We start from the raw sequence: 27,707 nt of genomic DNA on the forward strand, positions 1-27,707 counted from the left end.
TGAGCTACAGAATGAAGTTTGCTCTGGAGTTCATCTGTGAGCTAAAGACAGCCCATGTTCTGACAGGTATGCACTGGTGGTGCCATTTTATCTCATTATGCAATTAAGGTGTGGCAACTTGAAGTGGGTATGTGCCTTGGCAGTAGAGCTCAGTCTTCTCATACACAAAACCCCAAGTTTAGTCTGTAGCATCAAGAAAAGAAAAAATAAGTCTGGCATTTTTCTGAACTACCTTATACCACTGTTTTTTTTTAACATTCTAAAAATTTAAACATTCTAAAAATCAAATGCAAACACCATTCGAGCACCATCAGCGTCTGTAAGTGTGCAAGGGACACCTGCTTCCCCTTGCTGAAGGGACAACTTGGGATCCTGTTGGCCATTAGAAGAAAACAAAGATTAGAGACCCAGTGACAAATGACTAACTGACAGAAGACAAAGTCTAAAGAAAAGAAAGGGATAAAAAGGAACCCACAGGGTAAAGAACACATCCAGATATTGTGATGAGCAAAAATACTATGTCTAGGGTTATGCTTTGGGGTGAACCTTGAAAGGAACGTGGGACAGTAATATATCACATTATGGAAAAATAGGGCTATAGAAAGGGCTTCTGCAAGACGAATAAACATTCCACTTCTTCATCAAAGTGGTATCATTCTATAGTAATTTATTGAAATGCAGATTAGAATTTGGTAGGATCTGTGTATTTTTGAAAAAGAGTTTTGCTGGTATGGTGGCACACACCGTTAGATACTTGTACTTGGAAAGCAGAGGCAGACAAGGTGCTATGTGTTTGAGGTCAGTTTGCTCTACATAGCAAGTTCCAGGCAGTCAAGACTACATAGGAAGACCCTGCCTCAAAAAAAAACCTATTTTTAATCTTTGGTTAGGAAGTCCCCCAGTTTCTACTACTTTTACACACACACACACACACACACACACACACACACACACACACACACACACACGAATTGCCTCAGTCATGGTGTCTCTTTACAATTACAGAACAGTGACTAAGATAGAAATTGGGACCAGGGACTTGGATACTACTATGACAGGCCTGACCACGCTGTTTGTTGGAGGAATATTGAAGACTTTGGGGCTTTGGACTAGAAAAGGCAGACTTTAATGAGACATTCTAGCAGGAGCATGGAAGGCATTACTAAAGGTCGCTTGAACTGCAGGGGCCCAGCTCAAGAAGTTTCAGAAGGGAAGAATATAAGTAAGTAGCCTAGTGACCATTCGTGATATTTCGGTGAAAAGTGTCTGCTTTCAACCCTTGTCTCCCCAAGGCTAAGTTGAAGAGTTGCTCTGGCAGAGGAGATTTCAAGACTGACTTTGTCGTGTGGTTATTAACCACCCTCATGTAGATGTATTATGAAAAGGAGCTAAACAAAGGGAAATAAGAAATGCATGGTTTGAGGAGAAAAAGCACCAGGAAAGGTCATGTCCAAGCCAAGTCCTGTACTCGAGGAGATACAAAGCTGAAAGAAAAGCCTGACGCTAAATGCAAAAGAGTGGTAACCTCAGGGCAAGACCCCACGCAGATAAGCTTCCAACTTGTATAAAGGAGTGAAGCAGCAAAGGGAACCATCTTTGGAAACTACAGAAAGCAGATACAAATGTAATTAAAAGAAGAGGACAAGTTCCAGCTTCAGTGAGCAGCAGAATTTGTCAGCTTCAGCCACTCACACAATGCTGGCTTTACAGTCAAGGATACAAGAAAGGAGTTGGGGAATCTCCCCCTAGCTAAGGAAAGCTTCTGAGGCCAGGGATATGTCGGGGTTTCCCTGAATGGAGTCCCAGAGAGGCCATTATATGAAGCTGTGAAAGTGAGGCCCAGATTGTGTTAGAGCACCCAGGTGCTGGAATCACCGGACATGGAATACTGCCAAAGAGAGCTGCTAACAAGGAGTGGAGCCAACCCAAGAGAGAGAAGTGTGTTGCAGTCCTCAATGCTGAAAGGAGATGGACATCAGACACAGAGATGCAGAATTTGGAATTTGCCCTGCTGGGGTAACTGCTTTCCTCCAGCATTTCCTCACTATAACCCGTTTACCCCCTTTCAGAATGCTAATTACATTCTATGTTATTGTACGTTGGAACTATGCCATCTACTTTTTTATTTTGATTATATTAAGGGAATGAGTTTCAGAGACTTTGGACTTTAAAACAGAGTTAAGACTGTGATAGATTATGGAGACTTTTGAAGTTGAACTGAATACATTTTGTATTATGATATGACTGCAAGCCTATAGGGACCAGGGAGTGGAATGTGGTAATTTGAATGAGAATCACCCCAACAGGCTCATATAGTTGAATGCTTAGTAACCACTGGGGCTAGGCTTGAGGTTTCAAAAGTCCATGGCAGGTCCTGCACCCCTCCCCCACCCTCTGCCTTTCCCTCCCCCCCACCCCCCCACCCGCGCCTACAGATCTGGATGAAGAACTCTCAGTTACTTCTCAACACAATATCTGCCTGTGTGCCACCATGATGATTGTGGACTGTTCTCTGAAAATGTAAGCAAGCACCCAATTAAATGTTTTCTTTTATAAGAGTTGCCTTGGTTATGGTGTCTCTTCACAGCAATTAAACAGTGAGTAAGACACCAGCCAAGATTTTTCTGGGACTCAAGGCTCTCTCTGGAAGCCTGGCTGGAACTCTGGCCTCATGATAGAAGAGACCAAGCCAAGGAAAGTTGCCACTAGCCAGAACAATGTCTAAACCCTGCTCACTGAGATCTGTGGTCACTAGTCATAGCCAAGTTCAGCTTTAGGAATAGAGCATCCAGCCCACCAATGGAACCTAGAAACTCAGCCCTACCTAGGAAGTGTCAGCTACTCTCTGGGGTAACCAGGGACCCATGTTAAATCATAGTCTTCTACCCATCAACACTTTCTTTCTATATTGGAAGCATTATCTGTCATTTAATGTGCCTAAAGGGTAGCCCACTGCAATTTCCACTCACTAATTCAAATTTCTTTATAAAAAGTGTTTTGCTTTTGAAATGAGTAGCACTAATTGTTTTTGAAGACACAAATATTTTTTCTTTTCTTTTCGGCGTCAGTGGGAAGCCAGGGTTGGTGATATATGCCTATAATCCCAGCTTTAAAGAAGCTGAAGCAGGAGATCAGTCTGGGTTACAGAATAAGATTATATATATATATATATATATACACACACACACACACACGCACACACATATATACATAATGAGAGGGGATAGATGACTCAAGGAGACAGTGTCTTCTAGACACAAGACTAATGTTCAAATGAACTCCCAGAGATGGTGGGCAGCATGCCACAACATGGTTTTACTGCTGTGAAGAAACAACACAACAACTGTTATAAAGGAAACCATTTAACTGGGGCTGGCTTACGGTCCAGAATTCAGGACTTTAGACCATCGTCATCATAGCAGGAAGCACGATGGCATGCAGGCAGACAGGGCACTAGAAAGGTAGCTGAGTTCTATATCTGGATCAGCAGGCAGCAGGAATGTAACTGGATTGAGCTTCGGAGACCTCAAACCGTGGCCCCCTAAAGTGACACACTTCCTCCAGCAAAGCCATTCTTACTCCGACAAGGCCACACCTCCTAATAGCACCACTCCCTACGAACTAAGTATTCAAGTATTCAAACACATCATTCCCGTTCAAAACACCACAGGCTGTCTCACCCCTAACAAAGAAGTTATCTGTAATTGACACCCAATAACAAGGGGAAAACCAATCTTTCCCAGTGGAATGTAATTGGGAATATCAACCATACTCCAGAGCGGGCCCTGTGCCCGTGTATGTTGACAGGTATAGTATGGAATCCGTGTTTTTTGTGGATTTTTCAGTTTTTGTCTTATTGTTTGTTTTGGATTTTGTGTTTGTGATCTCTCTCTCTCTCTCTCTCTCTCTCTCTCTGTCTCTCTCTGTCTCTCTCTCTCTGTGTGTGTGTGTGTGTGTGTGTGTGTGTGTGTGTGTGTCGGTTTTATTTTCAGTTTTTGTTAAAGAGAGAGAACATGAAAGAGAGTTGGTTGGTTAGGGAGGTAGGTAAGATCTGAGAGGAGAGTTGGGGAAGGGGAAAGCATAATCGAACTGTATTGTACGGAAAACATTAAATAAAATTAAAAAAAACCTCAACCAAACAAAAAAGTAAAAATCAGAAAGGATGAACTATGACCTTCTGAGTGGAAGAAAATAAATACTTAACTATATCATAGTGAATGTATTCATCTTTATACCAAGACAGGGTTTGGCTTGTGCAATGTGACTTTTACTTACTGGGGTGATTGCCATCATCGAAGACTTACTGCCTCCGTCTGCTAACCCAGGCCTAGTCCTGGAGGCTCCCAGCCTCCGTACAATCTAGGCCTAGAATGTTTTCAGCCTCTGAGACTTGCTGCTGAGTAAGCTCACCCTTTCTAGTTCTTTCTGAGCTCTGGCTGGCTGGTCAACTCGTCTGCTCTGGCTCAAACTCCTCTCCAAGCTGACTGATCCAACCTGGCTTCTCTCAGCCTCTCCTACATTGCTCTGCTTGGCCTCAGACTGACTTCGACAATATGTTCTGCTCTTCTGACTCCTCCTCACTCTCTGGCTTGTTCTGTCTTCATGTGCATCCAGCTTGTCCTCTCTCTGCAACCCTGTCTCTGTATAACTGTCCTGGTAAAACTGCCTGACTCTCCTCTCTTTCTCTGCACTGCTCTCTCTTAAGTAGCCTCTTTTGCCTCTCTCTTCTTGTGAGAGTTGTGCATATCCTATTCTGTCAAATCTTTCTCTGATTTGTCACTTTGTCTGACACTCAGACATTATTTTCAAACTTAGTCCTTCCTTCTACAAACTACTTTTACCTTCATTGTTTGGGACTGAAGGTGTATACTAAGGTCATATCTCTGTTCCAACTAGAGGTGCTAAGGGCTGAGCCACATCACAGCTAGAAACAGGTTTTTCCAGGAAACAACCCAATCTTGGGGTTCACGGTGTGCTCAAATATCCTGCAATGGGCTTGGATTTGTTTGTTTTTCTGCAATTCTGGAGATGGAAGCCAGCACCTTATACATAGTAAGCATGAATTCTACCACCCCAGCCCTGGTAAGTTTCTGCTGTTTATATCCTTTCTTTTTGTAATGCAGTTGTAAGATATATGTGTTAGGAACCCATGAAGTCAGAAATGAAAGGGAGCCATCAAGGGCTCCATCCCCACACCTCCAGTAGGAGTTGGAACAGAGCAGAGGGACTCAGATGCATTCCAACTCTTCTTTCTGTCACACACACCTGATCTCTACTGCACCATAACTGAGAGCAGCCTGCTCCCGAGCATGCTACAAGCAAACATCTGCACCACAAACCTGAGGCTGCAGAAATTCCAGTCATCACTGTGGTTCCTCCTTGCCCTACCCAGAATCTGCCAGAGGTGTAGCAAGAGGTGTCCTTCACCCTTTCCCCCTGGGTTCCTACCTTGTGCGTCATGGCGGCATACAGCAGATAGCCTGCCTGTGTATGAACGAGTCCCTTGGGTGTCCCAGTGCTCCCAGACGTGTAGAGCATGAAGAGCATATCTTCACTGTTCATGCTTTCAGGGGTACACACAGGGGCCTCATTGGCCATCTCCTGGAAGGGACAGAAACGCATCACCAGGTCAAGGCACTAAGGCCCTGGACACTACCACTTCCCTAGCTGAAGTCAGGATTCTTAAAGTTACATTCTCTGTTAATTTCAAATGCAAAGACACAAAAAGATGGAGTGTGGCTGGTGGGGCAGCCTGATGTCTGGGCTCCTACTAGCATATGCGAAACTCTGGGCTCTACTTCCCGGGTGAGGCAAAGAAGGTAGGCATTTGGTGAGTATGGGGGCAGCGGGGAGGGAGGAGGGACGGGGGGTTGAGGGGGGAGCGGGAGCGGACCCTTTAAGAAATCCCACCTGAGAGCCTAACAATTCTGACCCAGGCGATCTACTAATAATCTCCTCACACTGGACACCAGGTGAGGTAAACCCACCTGCTCAAGGGGGATGTCCAGATTCCCCATGGGAACCTTGGTGTCCGTCCTGTGAGCCACCAGGACATGCTGCACTGTTGGGCAGTTCTTCACAGCTTCGTCCACTATTTTCTTCAGCTCCACCACACGCCCTCCCCGGAGTCCTTGGTTGAAGGTGATAACAACCTTGCACTTGGCTAAGGGAAACAACACGGACATATCTGATCAGTGTTAGACCTTCGCAGCCTGGCCTGACTTGGAGCTGTATATTCCAGGCCTAAGAACGTGGCAGAGGAAGGCCAATCAAGTAAAAGAAGCAACAGGAAAAAAAGCAAGGGTCTGCTTGCTGTGAAAGCCCAGGTGTCACATATAAATGAGTGCCCCATCTTTCCCCAACTCTGAAGATTGGAGGTGGTGTGGGGCGGGGGATTAAAATAATCTTGAGACTAAACTCTCCTGCCACAAGTTAACAACATAAAGACAGTTTCCCAGTCAGGCTCTTCCCCTCATCTGCCCCAGAAGCTTTTCCCATGTGAGGGATGGACATATTGTCTATTGTAACCACCTTGGCAGAGAAACACGAAGAGATAAAGACCAAGTTTCAAGGTTTTCACACCACCATCCCTGCCAATGACTGTAGGCCAAGGCCCTTCGCTGTCCAGAGAATAGAACTGCTGTCTCCAAGAGGGTGCCAGGAGTTGTGGTCCAACCTTGCTTTCATGGGAGCACTCCCCCCGCCTCCATGGGAGCACTCACCTGTCAACATCCATTCTCTTCAAGGACCGAGGCAGGCTTTGCTCAGAATTCTCCCTGGAAATCCAAACTTCTACAGCCAAGCTAGCTGAGGCCCAAGGCAGAATGTAAGAGACACTACGGTACTGAGGGACTATGCGTCACACTACCTCAACGGGATAAACCAGCAGGATCCTATTTGTGACTAATTTCTGTCCGTGTGCAAGAGTCTAGAGTAAGTGTCTAGTGATACTGCCTGGAAGGGCTTCCTCCAACCCTGAGTGTTACGCTTTGAATTTCAAGGGTCTCCCACATGTTCCCAAGCTGGTGGTGATATTTCTAGAGGTTCAGAAAACTTCAGGAGGTACAACCTGGCTAGCGTGTGTTACCTGGGGCATGAAGGTTACATTCTACACACACACACACACACACACAGAGAGAGAGAGAGAGAGAGAGAGAGAGAGAGAGAGAGAGAGAGAGAGAGAGAGAGAGAGAATCTCTTTCTTGCTTTCTATCTGCTATGAGGTGAGTTATATTCCCCCTCCCTGTGGGCACAGAATCAATAGAGCCAAACAAAATGGACTGAACCCTCTGAAACCCTAACCCAAAACAAAATCTTCCTCACTTAATATGTTTTATGAGGTATTCGGTTACAATGACACAAAAATAACTAATACACCAGGGCCTTAAATCTCTGTATCAAGGGCCTATCGCACATCCAGGATCTGGGTGCTGGGAAGTTACCCCAGTTGTCTTCACCCAGCAGCGCTCAAGAGACAGCATATAAATAAGCAATGCACATGGCTACTCTCAGGTCTGCCCCATGGGTCATGCATGGCTGAAACGCTGGAGTTGGCTTTGGACTCCTCTTCCCAGCTCCATGGCCCACCGTTAATGGTGCTTCCCAGAATCACCTCCCAGATGACTGAAGACACAGGCTCTTCTTTGTGGACAATCAGGAAGAATGGCTGCAGGAGAAGTGCTCCTGACCCTCATAACCAGTACCTCTGCACTCCCACACTGTTTATTCAGAGGTCCTCTGATGCTGGGAGCATCCCCAGTACCCAGCTACCAAACAGCCGTATACTACAGCCACTCAGGGTCAGCTATGACTCCTCATCTCAGGGAATCTTAGCAGACATTAGTCACCATGGTCAAGAGCAGGAGAGGAAGGGGTAACCTGCTTAATGTTACAGCATCATGCCTGTGGAAAACTAGTTTCCTAAGTTGTGTGATTTGGGGTAAATCACTTAATTCTCTGTGTCTATTTCCTAGTCTAAAGGAAATCGTGGTCAAGTGTTTCCTCCTTTGTGACCTCCGTGGTCAAGTGGTATACTCCTTTGATACCAGAGCTTGGGAGGGGAAGGCAGGCTGATCTCTGAAAGTTGAAGCCAGGCTGGTGTATATAATGAGTTGCAGGACAGTCAGAGCTACATAGTAAGTAAGACCCTAACTAAAAAACAAAGTGAGGGGTGGGGGACAAAAGTCACCTTTTCATAAAGAAAAGACCAGGACCAGACTGGCACTGGCAAGTGAAGACTTGATATTTCTAGAACACCTCAATCCTTAGACAGTGGAGTCCTATTCACCTAGCACCGATTCTCAAAGCCTCTCAAAAATAGAAGGAAGGCATACTTCTAAGTTCATTTTATGAGGCCAACACTGTTTTCCTGCCAATGCCAGACAAAAACATTGAAAGAAACTGTAGAAGAATAAATATCCCTCCTGAACAATGGTGCCATGCTAGTCTCCAATCTGTACCCCACGGCAAGCAGGGCTTTCCCACAGGGAAGCAAGGCTAGTTCAGCAAGCAGAACCCGACAATATCACACACCACACTGACAGAATAAAGGAAAAGGCCTATGCTTCGACAAATGAAGAAAAAGCATTTGACAAACTCAACATCATCTACTCTAGAAACATAAAACAACAAAAGAGGAATCCAATGATGCATCCTCAACCTGACAAAACCTGACATCACAGCTGACTGAGAAAACCTAAAGTGTTCCCCCTGAGATCAGGACAAAGAGGAGCACCCCAGTTCACCCCACTACTAGGCAACATTGTCACAGGACTTCCAATCAGAGTCAGTCAAGAGTAGAAAGAAGCCTTCCCCCTGGCTGGCAGTGCGGAGGCTGCACGACGCCTGGAGTTACTGTAAAAGACGTTAACCAGCAGGGTTTCTTCAGAGCTCTGTCAGCCTTCCTCATAAAGTCCGGGAAGCTGAAATTCCCTGCGTGGGTGGACACTGTCAAGCTGACCACACAAAGAGCTTGCCCTCTATGATGAGAACTGGTTCTACACACGAGCAGCTTCCACAGCACGGCACCTGTACCTCCGTGGTGGTGCAGGGTTGATTCCATGACCAAGATCTACAGAGGACAGCAGAGAAACGGTGTCAGGCCCTGTCACTTTAGCAAAGGCTCTAAGAGTGTTGCTGGCCAGGTCCGCCATGCTCCTGGAGGGGCTGAAAATGGTGGAAAAGACCAAAATGGGGGCCACAAGCTAACACCACGGGGACAGAGAGATCCGGATAAGATTGCTGGACAGGCGGCAGCTGCCAACAAGAAGCGTTAGAACAGAATGATGGATTAATAAATTGCCTCATTCATTTAAAAAAAAAAGTAGAAATGAAGAAGTAATATTATCTCTACCCACGAAAGGCATGGTTCCGTAGGTAGAAAATCCTATAAATCCATTTTAAAACTGTGAAGGTTAATAAGTAATCAATAAATTTACAGGATATGAGAAAAATGGAAATTTCAGTTGCATTTGATGGGCAAAATGGTGTTCACTAAAAGACCAAGGTCAGTAAATTTCAAGGCCAGTGAGAAGACTATCTCACAAACCCAAGGGTGGAGATGTGTTAGCCTTAGCGCAATTCTAACACTAACACACACACACACACACACACACACACACACACACACACAGAGACAGACAGACAGACAGACAGAGAGACAGAGAGACAGAGAGACAGAGAGAGACAGAGACAGAAAAAGAGAAAGAGAGACAGAGAGATAGAGAGAAAGACAGAGACAGAGAGAGAAAGAGAGAGAGACAGAGAGAGAGAGAGAGAGATTCATTGTACTTTTCTTGAAATGACCAACTGCAAAAATACTAAGAAAAAAAAAAAAACAGGACAGATATACAAACTCAGTGGTTTCTAGAACCTGTGACCTTCCTTGAGGAACCTGCCCAGGGTCTGTATATGGGAAACAGAAGGCTCAAGCTATAAAGACAGTGGGCTACCACCCACCCACCCATTCATCCATCCATCCATCCACCCACTCACCCAGCCAGCTCTCTGACAACACTAAAACCAAGGACACACTGCTGCTTTTCTTCCTAGGATACTCAGACCCACCTACAGTCTGAAAGTCTGTTTTTAAAGCAGGGTATCTCTATGCAGCCCTGGCTGTCCTGGAACTCTCTATATAGACCATACTGTCCTCAAACTCACCGGGACCCACCTGCCTTTGCCTCCGGAGTGCTGGGATTAAAGGAGTGTACCACTATGCTCTGTAGGTCAGAAATTCTTACCAATGAACCACATGACCCTCAACTCCTACAGCCTTGTGGAGACAGGTATTCTCCACCCCTGAGTGCTGTTCCTTGGCAAAGCTGTTGAATCTCAGTACCTTTCAAGCCTCCTACACCACTGTGCCCTTTCACCAGCAGTGTGGCCCTGCCAGGCCTTCTAGGCCTCACACAGATGCATATTCAGATCTAGGCCTGTTCATTCACCATGAGCCTGCCCTGGTGGCACCAGTCATTTGTCTGTGCAACTTCTTTTTACTAGTAGTAGTAGTAGTAGTAGTAGTAGTAGTAGTAGTAATATATTAATTTATTTATTTTATAGACTAGTTTATATATTTACATTTCAAATGTTATCCCCTTTCCTGGTTCCCCCCTCTCCTATACCTCTCCCCCTTCCTTTATGAGGATGCCCCCCCCAATCACTCCCACCTCAACACCCTGCCTTCCCCTTCACTGGGGAAACGAGCCTGAGTAGTGCTGTTAGTGTTGGCTGAGAGCCCGAGGTGTGGGACTCCTAAGCTCCTCCCATGCCCACCCATGCTCACCATCATTGATCCTCCCGGCCAAGGACTCTGCACTAAAGCCAGCAAAAACCACTGTGTGGATAGCTCCAATCCTGGCACAGGCCAGCATCGCTGCCACAGCCAGTGGGGACACAGGCATGTAGATGGCCACACGGTCCCCTCGGTGCACACCATGCCTCTTCAGCGTGTTGGCCAGGCGGCATGTGGTCTCCAGAAGCTCCCTACAGCATAGAAAAGAGAAGGCCATTAGAGACAGGGGAGAGACCCAGTACAGCACAATGGAGGGTGGGACAAGTCACAGACTGCAGGCCCTGTCTCCCACCCCAGGGCAGAAGGGAAGGATTCACAGTTTGGCAAGACAGAAATGGTTTCAACGTAAGTACATCATGCACCATGTTGCTAAGGCCACCTCACAGCCATTTCAGTTTCCGAGAGGTCACGGTCCTAAGACTTCCAAAAACGCTGGCTTCCAAAAACAAACAAACAAAAAAGGCGGCTTTTTAAAGAAAGTCTTCTGGCAGGAGAAAAGGAGGCTCCTTCTATATCGACAGAAGTCAAGGGCAACAAGAAACCTTCCCCCTAGTTAGGGACTTAGACCTCAGTGGGCCAAGGGCCAACTTGGTGAAGCCACAGTGACTGTAAAGAGAAAACACCAGAAAGATGACTACCCTGCCTGTAACCCCCTGGGAAGAGTTTACAGGCAGAGGTCTGTGTTAGGCACGGTCAGTGCACAGATGACAGATCAGACACACACACACACACACACACACACACACACACACACACAGGCACAGGCACACACACCCACCCACACCCATACACACACGCACACACACACAGGCACAGGCACACAGGCGCACACACACACACACAGGCACACATGCACACACACACACAGGCACACAGGCGCACACACACACAGGCACACAGGCACAGGCACACAGGCACACACACACACAGGCACACAGGCACACTCAGGCACACACACAGGCACACACACATTCACACCTGCATGTACAGGGTATGCTGGGTTGGCTTGGAGTTCACTTAGGATCCTTAGCCCTTTATTAATCATAGCCCACGACACTGAACTCCAAGAATACCAGGAGTATAGGCTAGGAAAGTTACCACATTATGGAGGCAGAAGAGAAAAGCAAAGGTGGGACAGAGGTAAGTTTATGGTGCCCATCAAGGCTGTTTGAATGCCTTATCTCATTAAACATGGACATGTCTTTTCTATACATTTTTGTATTAATTAATTATTTAACTAACTCAAAAAGGCCCCTTTTTTCTGGGTTGAGGGAGGCTGCCACTGGTCACATTCCTGGCCTCTGAGCTGCACTAAGATGCTCTAAATAGGGCAAGCCAGGCCCAAGGAGGGACCCTGTTTCAAGGTCCTCAAAGCCCCTGAAAAGCATAGTTGCCATACACAGGGCTTCAAAAAAAACTAAGTTCAACAAAGAGGCCTCTGGGAAACCAGACCAGAATGAAAATACAGGCCCCCTTATTCCCCCGCACCCCCACCCCCATCTCAGGCAGAGCCTGAGCTCTTTGTTTCTTCCGAAGCCCTCTGCAAAGGAAGGCAAATGAGACTCGTGCACATCCACTCTGCGATTGGCCCAGCTGCTGGCCACTCCTGCCCAGCTCAGTCCAGTGCCCCTTCCATTCTTTCTCCCTGAAACTGTAAAGAGGACAAAGGTGGCATTCAGTGGTACCCAGTCTATCCTTCCCCTGAGTTAACAATGAAAGAACACTTCCCAGACCCAAGCCACAGACTCCAGGGCCCAGAAACACCCCTCCCACTGAGGGGCCGCCCACAGCTGAAAAAGCAGCTGTGATCAATAGTGCATGAGTAAGTAGGGCCCTCCCTTCAGCTCTGTTTTCACAGCCCTGGAGCTTATGCCCTGGGCAGTGCAGAGAGAGATGGAGGGAGCCTGTGCCTGCTGACCAGTCAGGTGTTGAAACCCAGCCCTTACCCTGCAGCCCTGGGGCAGCAGTTTAGAGAAAGAAGGACTATTTTTATAGCAAAGCCTTTCTATAGCAGACACAACCCTACTACAAGTTCTGTAATCAACTGACACTTGCCTAAAGTCACACAGTGTAAGTGTACCCCCACCCCACCCACAACCTGAGAGTCTCAGGCGAGTTCCGAAAAAGAAAGAGAGTTCAGAGGGAGGAGAGGAAGAAGCTGTTATCTATTTATTCATTTTTCTTTCAATCAAAGTTGTTGTTGTTGGTGGTGGTGGTGGTGGTGGTTGTTGATGCTTTGAGATAGGACCCCATAGCCCAGGCTAACCTGAAACTCTCCAAATAGCCTAGGCTAGACTGGAACTCACCACCTCCTGTCTCACCTCATGTGTGTTAGTATTGCAGGTGTGTGCAGCCATTTCCAGCTCAAGGCTGTTTTTCTTTTTTATGACTGTTATCAAAAGCGTCTTTCCCTCCTAGTCATTCCAGGATGCTAGCCCAAGGGAGGAAGATATTGCTTGGTGTGTGTTGTATTTAGGAAACAACAAACTGAGAATGAATGATCTGTCCATTCCCCACACTGACTTGGGCTCGCTATGTTCATGAAACAAACACTGAAAATCTCATCCTCTATAGCACCTGTCCCTTTAGAACGCGAGGTCTGCTTAGACACAGCTTTGAGTCCCATTCACTGCGTTAAGCTCAGCATCTATAATACGGCTAGGCCATAAAAGGTACTCAGCAAATATTGATCAAATGGATGAGCGGAGCAGGTGAACAGAAAATGAGAGCCACACAGGCCCAGGGTAAGCCACGCTCCCTGCAACTCACTGGCCCAATGTCTCTTTCTCCCCTCCAATCGGAGGGCCAGCTCCATGTCCTAAGCAATCACAGAAGGCCTTGGCTACAATCTCTAGGATTTAGTATTCCCTTCGGTGCACTCGAGAGAAGAAAGGATTTTAGTAAGACAGGAAATGCAACAAGATGAATCTTTCTCTCCCAACAAGGCACACCAGGTCCTGCACCCCGTCTTGAAGAAACAGCCCAGGGGCACAGTTGCTAAGCCTGATTCCTTGGTGATGAAATTCATTCACTCTGCTGCTGATAACCCTCAGAGAACGGAAGCCACAGAAATGGGCTGGGCAGGTTCATAAACCAAGTGTGCCATCATGAGATGTCACCACCAGAACCTTTAGCAAAGAGCTTTGATGAAAATATTGAGTCAATCTGGGCATGGTGGCAAATGCCTTTAATCCCAGCACTTGGGAGGCAGAGGCAGAGGCAGGTGGATCTTTGTGAGTTCAAGGCTCTCCTGCTTTACTCCAGGACAGTCAGGGCTGTTACACAGAGAAATCCAGGCTTGAAAAACAAAAGAGGGGGGGAGGGGGAGGGAGAGAAAGAGAGAGGGGGGAGGGAGAGGAGGAGGAGGAGGAGAAAAGAAGAGAAGAAAGAAAAAGAAAAAATACTGAGAGTCACATATCAACATGGAAAACTCCCAAAGCTGCTATTTGCCAGTGAAAGTTCGGGAAACAGATACACTTTTTTTGAGGTGTGTTGCACTGTGGTGAAGGAACTGACCTCACCCTTTATCCCTCAGAGGATATCTCCCTGGATACCCAGTAGTGTCTGAGCAAAGATGGGATCTATTGTGGAACAATGTCCTTTAGGCATAGTAACCATTACCCTGCTAACTGGAGCAGCTCTCAAGAGTGGCCCTGCTGCTCTCTCATAGAAGGGGGCAAAATCAGACCCTCACCAGGGACTCCAGCCCCTCCCTCCTGCACCACCCCACTTTCCCAGCTGTTTGCAATTCTGCCCTAGCTGCTTGCGATCTTGGAGGTGCTAAAAGTGTACAGAGTTTCAAAAGTAGTCACACAGGCTGAAGTGGCCCTTTTCAGTGATGCGACAGTTTGGGATGGAGGGGATCAACTCTGCTCCTGTAACAAACCCCTCTCCCAGGCTTCTGTAAGTAACTCTGATAAACTTAGTATTTCACCACGCTAGCCTGGAATAGAACTGTTGCTTTGCCCCACCTGCCATGAGTAAATATATCTACCCAAGAAAAGCTAACGTAACAAGATCCTACACGACTCCCCATACTTGGGAATAAATGACCTTATAAAAGAGTCCACCATTAAGGGACTGAGCCCCAACTATGACTGATGTCCCAAGCATCTTTAAAGATGTCCCATCGATGGCAACTATCGTCATTTCAGAAAATGGGCTAAGAGGTGGGAAAAGAGTGGATACACCTTGGCCAGTGAACTTCTGAGTGTTGGAAGTGTGCTACATTGAAACTAAAGCAGGATTTTCGCTAACACCAGTAGAGCTTGCCTCAATGTCTGGAGTTCGGTAGTGATCACTGCCACATACATATACTCTGCCTTCCTGCAGTGTCCATTTACAGAGCTATGAGGTTAGCAAACCTGTCTGGGGCACCCACTTGTGACCAGATCCACTTGTGGCCAGGTGTGGTGGTGCACACCTTTAAACCTAGGGCTCAAGAGGCAGACACGCAAATCTCTGATCAGCCTGTTCTACAGATAGCCAGGGTTCCACAGACCCTGTCTTGGAAAGCCCCACCCCGACAAAGAATTCCATTTGCTGGCCTAGGTATCTACATCATAAACCTGAAGAGGACCTGGGAGAAGCTGCTGCTCACAGCTCCAGCTATTGCTGCCATTGAGAACCCTGCTGACGTCAGTGTCATCTCCTCCAGGAACACTGGTCAGCGAGCTGTGCTGAAGTTCGCTGCTGCCACAGGAGCCACTCCCATTGCTGGCCGCTTCACACCTGGGACCTCACTAACAGATCCAAGCAGCCTTCAGGGAGTCACGGCTTCTAGTGGTGACCGATCCCCGGGCTGACCACCAGCCCCTCACAGAGGCCTCTTAGGTCAACCTGCCCACCATTGCCCACCATTGCGCTGTGTAACACAGATTCTCCCCTGTGCTATGTGGACATTGCCATTCCGTGCAACAACAAGGGAGCTCACTCAGTAGGTCTGACGTGGTGGATGCTGGCCCGGGAAGTACTGCGCATGCGAGGAACCATTTCCCAGGAGCACCCAGGGGAGGTTATGCCTGATCTTTACTTCTACAGAGACTCAGAGGAGATTGAGGAGGAGCAGGCTGCTTCTGAGAAGGCTGTGACCAAGGAGGAATTCCAGGACGAATGGACCACACCAGATCCTGAGTTCACTGCTGCTCACCCTGAGGCGGCTGACTGGTCTGAGGGTGTGCAGGTACCCTCTGTGTCCTTCCAGCAGTTCCCAACGGGAGACTGGAGTGCATAGCAGCCACTGAGGACTGGTCAGCAGCTCCCACAGCGCAGGCCACTGAGTGGACTAGAGCCACCACTAAGTGGTCCTGAGCTGTTCTGCAGATGCCTGAGCGAAGGAAAAAAAGATGGAAGGAAAATAAAGTTCCTAAAAACTGCAAAAAAAAAAAAAAAAAAAAATAAGAGTGAATACAGGCCATTCCATAAGTGCCTTTTTTCTCTACACTGGGTATTGCACCCTGGAGACCTCACACAAGTAAGACAATCCCTCTATCACTGACCTGCACACACAGTTAGCTTTATTTATTAGGACAGACTGTTTTAGAGATAAATTTGTACATTGCTCTGTGGCTGGAAGCCAGAGCCTTACACATGCTAGGCAAGCACTCTACCACTGGCATGCACTAGTAATCCTCTGATGACTCCTTAGCAGAGGCAGGCGCTCATGTGTCTCTTTCCCAGAAAGGAGAACAAAAATTCCAGTTTGTCCAATGTTCGTTGCAGGATCTGATCTTTGGCTCTGGGCAAATGCGACCCAAGGGTTTGTGGAGGCCCTGAGCAGCCCACTTGTTCTGGTCTCTAGCCAGTACAACAGCAGAAGCAGATCTAAGAAGAGTGCATGATCAACCACAAGACAGCTGCCGCCCTTTGGGGTCCAGACATTCACTGGGGCCCCAGGTTGAGAGAAGCCTAGGAGAAGGCAGGCCCACTTGTACAACCACACCTCCCACCTGCCATGTGCCAACCCTTCTCCTCCAGCCACACTTACTTCCCACTGTGAGCACAAGAAGCCTGTCCCTAGGCCAGCATGACTAGCGTCAGGCCCATCACCTCATAACACCTCAGTCTTAAAGGGCTGGTTCCCTCTCAGATTCTCATTTCCTTCCTGCATAATAAGAACAATAACTCACAACCGTAGTGTGACCTGTAGCCAAGATTGTTCCGAAGCCTTCGGATAGAAGAACTTTTGTAATAGCTTTCTGTTGCTAAAACAAAAATACCTGAGATAATCACCTTAGTAAAAGAAAAGGTTTGTTTTGGGTTCACACTTATTGTTTCATGACTATTGCTCTGGGCCTGCAGCGGAGACTCAGTACATCACAGTGACAGTATATGATGAAGTCTCTCATGTCAGGGTGACAGAGAGAGAGAGAGAGAGAGAGAGAGAGAGAGAGAGAGAGAGAGAGAGAGAGAGAGAGAGAACTAAAATCCCAATATCCCCTTCAAGAACACGCCCACACTGGCCTAAAGGCCTCCCAGTAGACTTTACCTCTTGAAGGGTCTGCTACCTTTTAGCACCACACGCTGCACACAGTCAGCAGATGAGTCTCTCAGGGTGGCAGGGGTAGGGGGTGGGGTGGGGAACAACATTCAAGACTTCCACTGCCAAACAATCTGTGGCCTCTGAACTCTCTCTCTCTCTCTCCATAAAAGGAAACTGAGTTACATGAAAGTTAAGCTGTTGTTTTTTCTCAGAACCATTCAACCAAATAAATCGGGGCAGGATGTGAGCCCAAGCATGAGCTCTAAAAGCCTGGCGCCTACCCAGCTCCCCTCATGAACCCGAGTGTCACAATAACTTCCTTTCTTCCTGATATAAAGTGTCCCCCAAATCATGATTTCCCCCACCTGCATATTAATGTTATTACCATTCCCTTTGAGCTTTTAAATGTCTATTTGTTTTAAAGAGGACTAGGCTGAGTGGAGCCAGCCTATGCTCAGCATGTGTGAGCATTGAGTTCCATTCCCCAGTGCGGAGGGAGGGAGGGAACCAGAAGCTGACTTGTTCTAAGGGAGAGTTAGGGACTAAAGAGGAAGCTCAGCAGTTAAAGGCACATACTGGTTCTGCACAGAACGCAAGTCCAGGTCCCTGTACCCGCACAGGGCCATCACACTTGTGACTTCAGTTCCACAGGGAATCCAAAGCCTCTACAGTCTCTGGGCAGGCACCTCGACTCACAAGTACATGCATGCAGAGACACACACAATGCTCGTTTAAAAATAGTCTCTCTGAAGCTAGGGAGGTTAGGGAAAGAATGGATTAAAGTCTACCACCTTGGAAGCTAGATTTCTTTGTATCAACAGAATGGAGAAGAGGGACTAGGGGAGAAGCACCACACTCAGCTCCTTCTGCCTCTGGGATTCCTGGGATTGCCCCCGCCATCTCCAGGTCACATCCTACATCCCTGACCAAAGCCAGCAGGCTGTGGACCAAAAATATACCCCTGCAGGACAGAAGTATCCAGTCAGACCTGAAAAAGACTGCTCTTGCTAGGGACTGATTTCCTCTCGCTAACCTGTTTATGGAAAAATAGTTCACTTCCTTTCTGGCACAAAGCACAGCTCGCACATCCCAGAGGAGGCAAGTGCTAAAGCAGTAAGCACTCAGGAGGTTCCAGAAGGCTGGAAGCCCAGTGATCTGTTAGGATCCCAGTGTGGAAGCCAGCACAAACAGCTGGGCCTGGCGGAACACTTCGCCCTGGCCTGCAGACTTGTTTACTGCTCCAAAACCACACAGGGAGTCCTTTTCTTAGTGGTTTCCTAGTGAAACGTGAACCGGGAATGTAGCTATTAACTTTCTAAAACCATTCACTTTTCCCGGTGATAAAAAAAAAAAAAAAAAGTGACAAACAAAAACAAAACAAACAAACCCACAGGGTGTCTCCGGTTGCACGTTTGGACAGCTCCCATGCCACCTGGTGAGGGTCTAGCAATCACTCTGCACAAGTCCTTCTGGCAAGACAGAGAAGCTGAGGACCCACAGAAAGTTCCAGACTAGGCACAAGCTGGGAGTCATTCTCTTCTGAGGCTTCCCTGTGGGGCCACAGAGCACTGCAGTTTGACACTCAGAAAATGGTCTCTGGGAAATATTGATTCCAGCAGACATGGTCACCAGAACGACACTCCAGGAGTCAAATCTAGGTTGAGTGCTTTCCCTGCTTCTTGGAGCAGCTTGGGGAAACATTTCATTAGGAGAAGGAGAGACAGCTCCTACGACCCGGTCATGCTGGCAAATGTTCAAAAGCAGCTTTTCTGGGAAAGCAGTCCCATAGCATGCGCTAGTAATTGCAGTGTAAATCTTGCATCCGTGGCTGATTTCAAACCCCTCGGTAAGGCTCCCTAAATAGGTATTGAAAACTGAGTGTGGAGTCAATGACACGGACACCTCAGCAAACTTGCTTTGCTGCCACTGGCAACCCCTCAAAACAGCCTGTGTCCTCCGACCTCCCTGAGAATGTCTTTAAAAATAACTTTAACTAAGCTTTATCCCTTCATTTAAAAAAAACCTCGTCAGTCCTGACATAATTTCTATTTAATATCTGGGAGGTAGGGAGGAGCAACTGCAAGCCTCTTCTTCCAGTTCTGTCCTGTTCCTGGCCTTCTCACCCTCGATTTCAGATGACAGTGAGTTCTGTGGAATCTAAGAGGTCTGGCCCCACTGCGCTTTGAAATACAGGTTCAAAGGCAGAGAGCACACTGACACAGTTCCCTCGGGTAGCCTTGCCACTTTGGTCAAGTAGCTCATCCTGGCTGAGAGGCTAGTGCTAGCCCATGAATGCTGCAACTTTCACCAGGCCTGGTGCCCTTTCTGCAGGTTCAAGGCAATTTGCCCAAAGCATTTCCGTGTGTGCCAGAAGCTCCAACAACCTCACAGGAAGCAACAGAAGCGTCCACCTCCTAACCAAAGACTCAGATCTCCTCTCCAGGCTTTACACCGTCTCCCAGCACTCTGGTGCCACGAACCCTGCTCCTACCCAACTGCCTGCTTGTCTTCCGGGACGTAGGTAATGAGAAAGGCAGTATCTGTCAGTGAGCAGGGCACTGCACACACACGGATGCTAACTGACGTGTGGTCATAGGTTAATTACTTTTTTCACTGCTGAGATGAAATATCCAAGAAGAGGCAGCTCAGAGATGGCAGCGTTTCTGTGTTTGTTTCACAGTCCTAACAGGAAAAGCATGAGAGGCAGGAGCCAGAGGAAGGTAGAGGTGCACTGCATCTGCAGTGAGGAAGCAGAGAGACAGAAATGTGGTATGCAGCTCCTATTCTCTTGATAGTCAGTCTGGACCCCCAGTCTATGCAACATGTCTCCTACAGTTGGAGGGGGGCAGGTCTTCCCACTTCTGTTAACATAATCCACAAACTCCCTTACAGACAAATCCAATTCTGGGTCCTGTCAAGTTGACAACCAACACTAAGCATGGCACAGGCAGGGCGTCTCTGGGCTGTGGAGCTGCCCCTGTGAAAGGCAACAGGACAGCAGACAGAATTCTTTTTCTATACCTCTGCAGAGGCCAAGCTGAGTGCAAACCTAATAATGGCTTTTTCAGCTGTATGAAATTCCCAGCGCCAGAAGCTCTCTGGGGAGTCAGAACTTTGACCTTGAATAGTGACCTGAGGTCATCCACATCAGCTTCTGCTCAGACACAGCGGGGGTGGAGAGACCACAGGGTACAACCAACAGGAAGAGGGCTACAGACTGGACACAAAAGAGATAAGAGACTTCAGGAGGACAGAGGACTGGGTGGCAGAACTCTCACAGTCTGTCCTCACCATCCCAAGGCTGTACTCTACAGCATGGCATGCTGTGCCCACACCCCCCAACCCCCACCCCACCCCACTCCCTCACCCCACCCCTACCACATAAGAAAAGGGCAAGGGTGAGGCAGTGAAAATGTCCTGGACAGGAGCATAGGCTGCAGCAGAGGGGAGGGGGGAGGAGACCAGTTTCACATTTCTAGGTAGCAAGAAGTCTGTCTGATCCACCAGTCTGCTGTCCTAAAAGGGACCCTGCTGCTGCGGGCCACAGGAAGCCACAGCTGCATACAGCAAAACTGTGAGTCAGTCTAACGCCTACCCTATAGTCTAGAGGCTACAGAAGTAGGAAGAAAAACAAAACAGGAACAAGGAAGCTCTCCACTTCAGGTTTCTCAAGCAGAGGCCGAGGCTATGCCACTCCCCTTAGAAAATGAATCTCTTCTCTCTCCCTCAGTTGAAGCTTTCCTGCAAGCTGTCTGCCCCCACGTGTTCTTGCTTAGCAGAAGAGAGGTCACAAAGAGGAGACTCGGCTGAAGGGAGGTGTTTGTTTCTGTGTGCTCCTCAGGTTGAAGCTTAACCAGGTTTGCACAGATAGAAACCCCAAAAAAGTTCCATCAAAGAGGTTTCCTGAGACATAAATAAACTTTCTTAGCAGTCCAGAGATCCTTCCATCTAAAGTGTAAACTTCCCAGACCCTTAGTGCGCCCACAAGAATGGCAAACAAATGCGGCTAGAAAAGTCAAAACCTCTTCCAGCCTTAAGATGATGTCTCTGAGTTTCCTGTGAGAAGCGAAGGTCCGAAGGCAAGGTTTAAAGTAAGTGTATTTGAGACTGGAGAGATGGCTCAGAGGTTAGGGCTGCATAGCACACTTGCTGAGGAACAAGTTCCCTTCCCAGAACTCACCCAGCAACTCAGGACTAACTGCACCTCCAGTCCCAGGGCATCCAGTGCCCTCTTGTGACATTCATGAGCTCACGCATACATAGTGAAGATACACTCTGTCTTTCTGTGTGTGTGTGTCTCTCTCTGTCTCTTTCTCTTACACACACACACACACACACACACACACACACACACACACACACACCAGCAGCACACTCAGCGCTCATCTTACTTGGGAGAATGACTCCACTTTGCAGATGAGAAAACTCCAGTCAGAGGGGTGATGCATGTTTGATCACACATAGCTGAGGAGAAGGGAGACCATGGAGCAGGCCCACTGAAGACCTTGGCACAGGATTACCTGTTCAGACCCCTCCAAAGACTGTCTTCCTCTGCTTCTCAACCCAAACCTTCCCAGGACCTCCCCAACGGATGTCCAAAGGGTGACTTCCTGTTTCCTGTCATTTCAACCCAAAGAGAACAGCCCCTTCTTCTCACATTGGAAGACACTCAGGGTCCAGGACAGAAGTAGGTTCCTAAGGAAGGGGATCCAGCTCAATGTTCCCCCACCTCCATGCTGACTTTATTATGTGGTATAGGCCATCCCTGACAAATGTATAAGGGGAGCCCCACCCCACCCCCACAGTCTAGACCCCATTCTTCACTTCCCTGTGGTTGTACAGGGAACAACAACATGGCTGCTCTGGCAAGAAATTACACCAAAGACCTTTAGGTCTGTGTGGTTCTGCTGGAATGACACATCTTGAATCCCAAACAATGAAGGTAAGTTTGTTACCTTTGTAGAAGGAAGTTAGTTTGTAGAAAGAAGCAGCCATGTTTGAAAGTGATATCTAATTGAGAAGTAGACAAAGTGATGAATCAGGGAAAGATTTGACAGAATGAAGAAGGACCAATAAGAAGAAAAGAGGGGTACTGGGGGCCAACGAATATAAGCAAAGCATAATGCTATTCATATAAGAAAATGGCACAATGAAACCCATTATTTTGTACACTGAAAAGGAAAAGCCGATTGTAGGGCCAGTCATGTGGGCTCTGGCTCAAAGTCAGACCTCCGCAGTGAGCCCAGGAGAAGAACTGCTATCAATTCAGACCTGGTGCTTTCTCCTGACGTCATGCTTGGACACTGCAGAGCCTCAGTCAGTTGCCTGACTTATGCCCTCCCCAGCCTAGAAGTCTGGGCTGAAACCCTCAAGCATGGCAGGGAGGACCCTACCAACCAGACAGGCAGAACCAAAACCTCATCAGTCTGACCACAGATGCACTGTGTTTCTCCACATGTACCAGGAGTCCACCTGAGGTATGCAGGGTTGTCATGTGAAAGGCACCCAGGGGGTGAGAAGGGGAGTGGCCCAGGTGCCATCTGCCCACCTGCCCTCAAGAAGAAACTGATTATCCATGCCCGACCTGATGGCTTCCCTCAACCACTGTCCACAAGTATAAGAGAGCCTCAGCCTACCACTTCCCTATGGTCACACAGCCTACTTGCTTAGAGTAGACATAGGGCATCCGATCTGAACTCCAACCCCAGGTGCCTCTGGCAGAGTGTCCCAGGGAACTGGATCCACTGGTCTCATTACTCACAGCTCTGAGTTTATGGCCATATGCGAAAGGCCAGGCAAAGTGGGTCATATAGGCCGAGGTGCAGAATACATGGCCCTGAAGGACACAGGTATGTCTACCCACAGGCAAAGGCTAATAAGTCAATCAGGGCATGTATTCTTAAAGGACGACGCCAACACAGAAAGCAAATCTGTACCTACCCACACTGTGGGGAATGACTTAGAAGGCATGTGAGTGGGAGTGTGTGCATGTGTGTGTTTGCCTGCACACAGGTCACACTGTGGTGAGTCTCTTGAGTTCCCAGGATAGGGGTGTTGTTCGGGGCTGAACCTCAAATTACTAGGTAAAGGTGTTGTTAGCTCACCAAACCAGATTATTCAGAAATATTACTCAGAAATACGCTTGTTGAGAGAGCTTAGTAGACCCGGTGGTAAGAGGCACTGGCCCCTGAGGAAGGTAGCACATTAATGTCCCTCCATGACTAGGTAAATCCCAGACCAGATGCTGACATGGCTCCTTCCAACAGGTTTCATCCCAGGATCCATCAAGCCCCAGAAACAACTGCTGACATGGCCCTTAGCACTTGATGTGGGTTCACGACCCTGAACTTGCTAATTCGGGGTTAAGCTGTGACTCCACCCACACAAGGCATTTCCTCATAAACATCATCATCTTTCTGAGTCTGTCTCCTTATCTGTAAGATTTGATTAAAGACTCTATCAGAAAAAAAATTGATCAGCAGTACTTGGGAAGCTAGACAGAAGAACTGATAACTCAAAAGGAACAAAACAGTATGTCAAAATACATGAGCCTTTGCACTGGAATCAGCAAGTGGGTTCACTGCAGGTAAATTTCCTATCAAAATAGAAAACGAGCACATACTATCTATCCCCTGGTTGATCACACACATGTTGGAGAGCTTGTACAAGTTTGAAGTGTGACTGTGACCTATCCCCCAGAGACTCGTGTGTTTGAACAACAGTACCAGCTGTTTCCTAGCAACGGGTACTGTTTAGAAACATTAGAAGGGAGAGCCTCGTTGGAGGAAGTGGGTCACTCAGGAGCAGGTCCTAGAGGTCCTAGTCTGGCCCAGCTTCCTTCAGGAACTCTTTCTGCCTCCTGGTGACACACAAGGTGACCAACGGTCTCACACACTCCAGCCACCACAGAACAGCCCGCCAGATTCTTTCACCCGTATGACAGCTGGTACACCCTCAAACTGTGAGCCAAAAGGAAGCCCCTCCTCCCCTCATTTGCTACTAATCAGATATTTGGCAGTGATGATTTTTAAAAAATAGCTAATACAGTATTGATATTACAACACAACTTACTTGGAAATGCTCCGGAAAATAGTATGGATACACAGACAAGGGGTGACGATATCACATCACAAAACAAATACCGTAAAAATTGGTGGTAAGTAGAAGGCTGTGCTGTTTCAAGTTCTCCAGAGCAAAATGTTGAAAATAATAATAATTAACATTTTTAAGATTTATTTATTTATTATATATAAGTACACTGTAGCTGTCTTCAGACACACCAGCAGAGGGCATTGGATCTCATTACAGATGGTTGTGAGCCACCATGTGGTTGCTGGGAATTGAACTCAGGACCTCTGGAAGAGCAGTCAGTGCTCTCAACCGCTGAGCCATCTCTCCCACCCCAGTAATTAACATTATTATTCTTATCTAATCAAATCATAGTCTTCAAATTAATTCTGTCATGGTGGTTTGAACAATTGCCCTGGTCAGCTGTTGATCGTGAATGTCGCTAGCTATTGTCGGTATCTTTGCAGTTCAGTGCGTATGCTCAGCTCAGTCACCTAGGCCAACCCTGGAAACGCATTTTCACTTCGCAGACAACCCCTCTATACAGAGAGGGAACGGTGCCAGACCATCAGCCAGGAGGATATTCTGAACCAATGAGGACCATAGGAAAGAAACAGGGCAAAGGTCACTGGTGCCAGTCTGCTCCCAATGCAGAGATCCTCTATACAGTCACCTGAAACTTCCAGGTCCTCTTTACAGGCAGATATCCAGGCCAATGTAAGCTTCCCGGAACCAGAAAAACACACTCATCATTGCCTGTAACGACTATAACCCCTCGGGGTCTGTCTGGCTTCCTTTGCAGCACTGAGTACTACAGTTAGGGCCCACGACTTCACCGCATGGTCATATCCGCCCTTGTATTTTCTGTGTATGATCTCGGGGTGAGTTGCTTGTGCATGTTTGTTGAGACGGGCTTTCTAGGTAACACATAGTGGCCTTGCACTTGCCATCTCCCAGTCTTCTACTACAGGTGTGCACCACCATGCCTGGCCACGACAAGTTTCTTTAAATGCTCAGGGATATAGTGCAGCTCAGTGGCAGAGCACTTGCCTGGGACAATCAAATGTCCTGAATTTGATCCCTAGTGGGGGGGGGGGAGGAAAGGAAGGAAGAAGGAGGAGGAGGAGGAGGAGGAGGAGGAGGAGGAGGAGGAGGAGGAGGACGACGACGACGACGACGACGACGACAACAACAAGTAGAGTCTAGAGCTTAACCTTTGAGTCTAGAGGGCTTGTGGCTGCCCCACAGGGGAAAGAAATCCCTTTATTTCAGAGGTACTATGCAATCTATCTGTCTACTGATATGCATGTAGCAAATCAAACACCTAAAATGCCCAGGGAAGGGCTAATTAATGACCTTCATACACTTGGTTTAGTTACAGAGTGTGTGTAACACTTTGCTCAGCAGCAGACACAGCCATCCAGTTCTAAGCCATCAGAGACCTACCAAAGCACAGTAAACTAGTTCTGCACATTTGTAGAGGGGCAGCTTAGTAGATACATCCTTTGTAGTCAGAAATGTGGCTGTGTGGCTGGGAGCTACTCCACTCCCATCAACCTCAGGTCTCTCTTGACTTTAATGAGTTGGCTGCAGTCCTGAGCATTCTATGTGGTTAACCTTTAAACCTTCAACCATATATACAGCCATACAGCCATACAGCCATACAGCCCTACAGCCTGGACTACCAAATAACGCTGTGTCCGGCCACAGGGCATCCCTAGTGGCCTCCTACCAACACCTGGGTTTTTAGCTCATCTGGGGTGCGGAGGGAGGGAAACACCAGTTCTTCGGGCAGATTCGGAGCAGGACCCCAGCTGTCTAGTTAATGCCTCTGCCCTGCCACATGTGGCATTTGTCTTTCAATGAATGACAGTGTGCAAGCAGCTGCCCCCTTTTAAAAGGGTGTATACTGATGTGCACACGGAGGTCGACCTGAAATCTTTACAAAGCAGCTGACCTAGCCAATTCCCACAAGCAGCATTCCTCAAGTTCCCTTATACGGAAGCCATGTGGGCATCCCCTCATCCAGGCTCCAGCAGTAAGATGCCGTTGGTTTGGGGCCACATGGGGGATGAAGCCAGATGGCAAAGTATGCTACAGCCCTCTAGCCTGGAAGGCTCTGCGGTATGCCACAGGGCTGGTAGGGCGGGTAGATGCAGCACTAGTGGCCCAGTAACACCACCAGTTACTGCAAAGGATTAAAGATATCGCCTCGGGACTGGAGAATTGGCTCAGTGGTTAAGAGTGGGTACTGTTCTTGCCAAAGAGTCCAGGTCCTAACATTCACATCAGGTGAACCACAATCACCTACTTCTACCTCTGGCTCTAGGGCATCCAATACCCTCTTCTGGACTCTGTGGGGACCTGCACTCTCATGCACACACCTACACACTCATGCACACACCTACACACTCATGCACACGCCTACGCACGTATGCACATGATTAAAAAAATAATTAAAATATCCACTTTTTAAGTCACCTTGCTTGCTACAGCCTAAGAATGGGATACCAGGATTGAGTTTGGGCTGGAATAAAACTAGAATTCCAGAAGCTCATGGGAGATGAGTGTCCAGTTGTCCCTGAGTTGCCTAAGTATCCACAAGTAATTGCTATGCTCAGAGCCCTGGCCTGAAACTGTTTCCATAAACACTCCTATGCCCCGTCCATTCCCAGGTCCAGACTACCGTACTTTCTCCCTGCCGCCAGGACACGGTATTCCCGCTCATCAGTTGGATCTCAGGTCAGACATTCTCAGGGAGACCTTCCCTAACTCTTCGACCGGAAGTGACCTTCTGCCGTGCTTTCGAGATTGGCTGTTATTGCATCATTCTCTCATCAGCAGTAACTGATGTGAAGGTGTGAAACAAGCACTTCTAGACAACTGGTTGGATATGGGAAGCCTGAAGCTACCTGGAGGAGGATAATCATGCGTGGAGGGCCTGAGGAGAAGACACGGAACACATGATTCAAGCACATGGTGGGCCAGAGAAGCCGTCATAAAGATAAGTTGTGTCTTTGGCCAAAGGGTTTTTTAAATAATAATTATTATTATTAATAGTAATTATTATTATCATTACTATTATTATTATTATTATTATTATTATTATTATTATTATTATTATTATTACAGAGGTCTTCTATCTGCTAGGCAAACACGCTCATTGAGCTACACCTAAGCTCAGCTAATGAGACACCATTGGAAAGGCAATCTCCTCCCTGCTGTACCACAGCATCTGTTGTAACATAACCCAGAGGTGGCAGCTTCAGGTAACCAGTTATCCAAGGACCCATCAAAGTCTATGGCCATATCTCCCCGAATGTTCCCTACTTCATCTAAACCCGTGGTGCTTCATCACAAACTTGG

The 27,707-nt window shown here is 47.6% G+C and overlaps 1 protein-coding gene, 1 non-coding gene and 1 pseudogene across 4 annotated transcripts in view; 2 read left to right on the forward strand and 1 right to left on the reverse strand.

Moving 5' to 3' along the window:
* Window positions 1-27,707, reverse strand: part of Acss1 (acyl-CoA synthetase short-chain family member 1) — a 49,831-nt gene that overhangs the window by 12,367 nt on the left and 9,757 nt on the right. The window contains exons 1-4 of one of the 3 annotated variants that reach the window (XM_087651044.1): window positions 17,280-17,441; window positions 10,784-10,983; window positions 5,988-6,163; window positions 5,449-5,601 (exon numbers count right to left, since the gene is read on the reverse strand). In XM_087651044.1, coding sequence (XP_087507170.1) covers window positions 5,449-5,601; window positions 5,988-6,163; window positions 10,784-10,983; window positions 17,280-17,380 — 630 coding nt within the window. In that variant the 5' untranslated portion in view covers window positions 17,381-17,441. 3 annotated transcript variants of the gene reach the window in all.
* On the forward strand, window positions 14,886-16,192 carry LOC147995751 (small ribosomal subunit protein uS2-like; annotated as a pseudogene).
* Window positions 14,951-15,103, forward strand: LOC148006574 (small nucleolar RNA SNORA62/SNORA6 family). Its single transcript, XR_015685073.1, has one exon. It is a non-coding gene; the product is annotated as a small nucleolar RNA SNORA62/SNORA6 family (small nucleolar RNA).

This window comes from Rattus norvegicus, chromosome 3 (genome assembly GCF_021556685.1).
Source record: "Rattus norvegicus strain SHRSP/BbbUtx chromosome 3, alternate assembly SHRSP_T2T, whole genome shotgun sequence".
NCBI classification, from domain to species: Eukaryota; Metazoa; Chordata; class Mammalia; order Rodentia; family Muridae; genus Rattus; species Rattus norvegicus.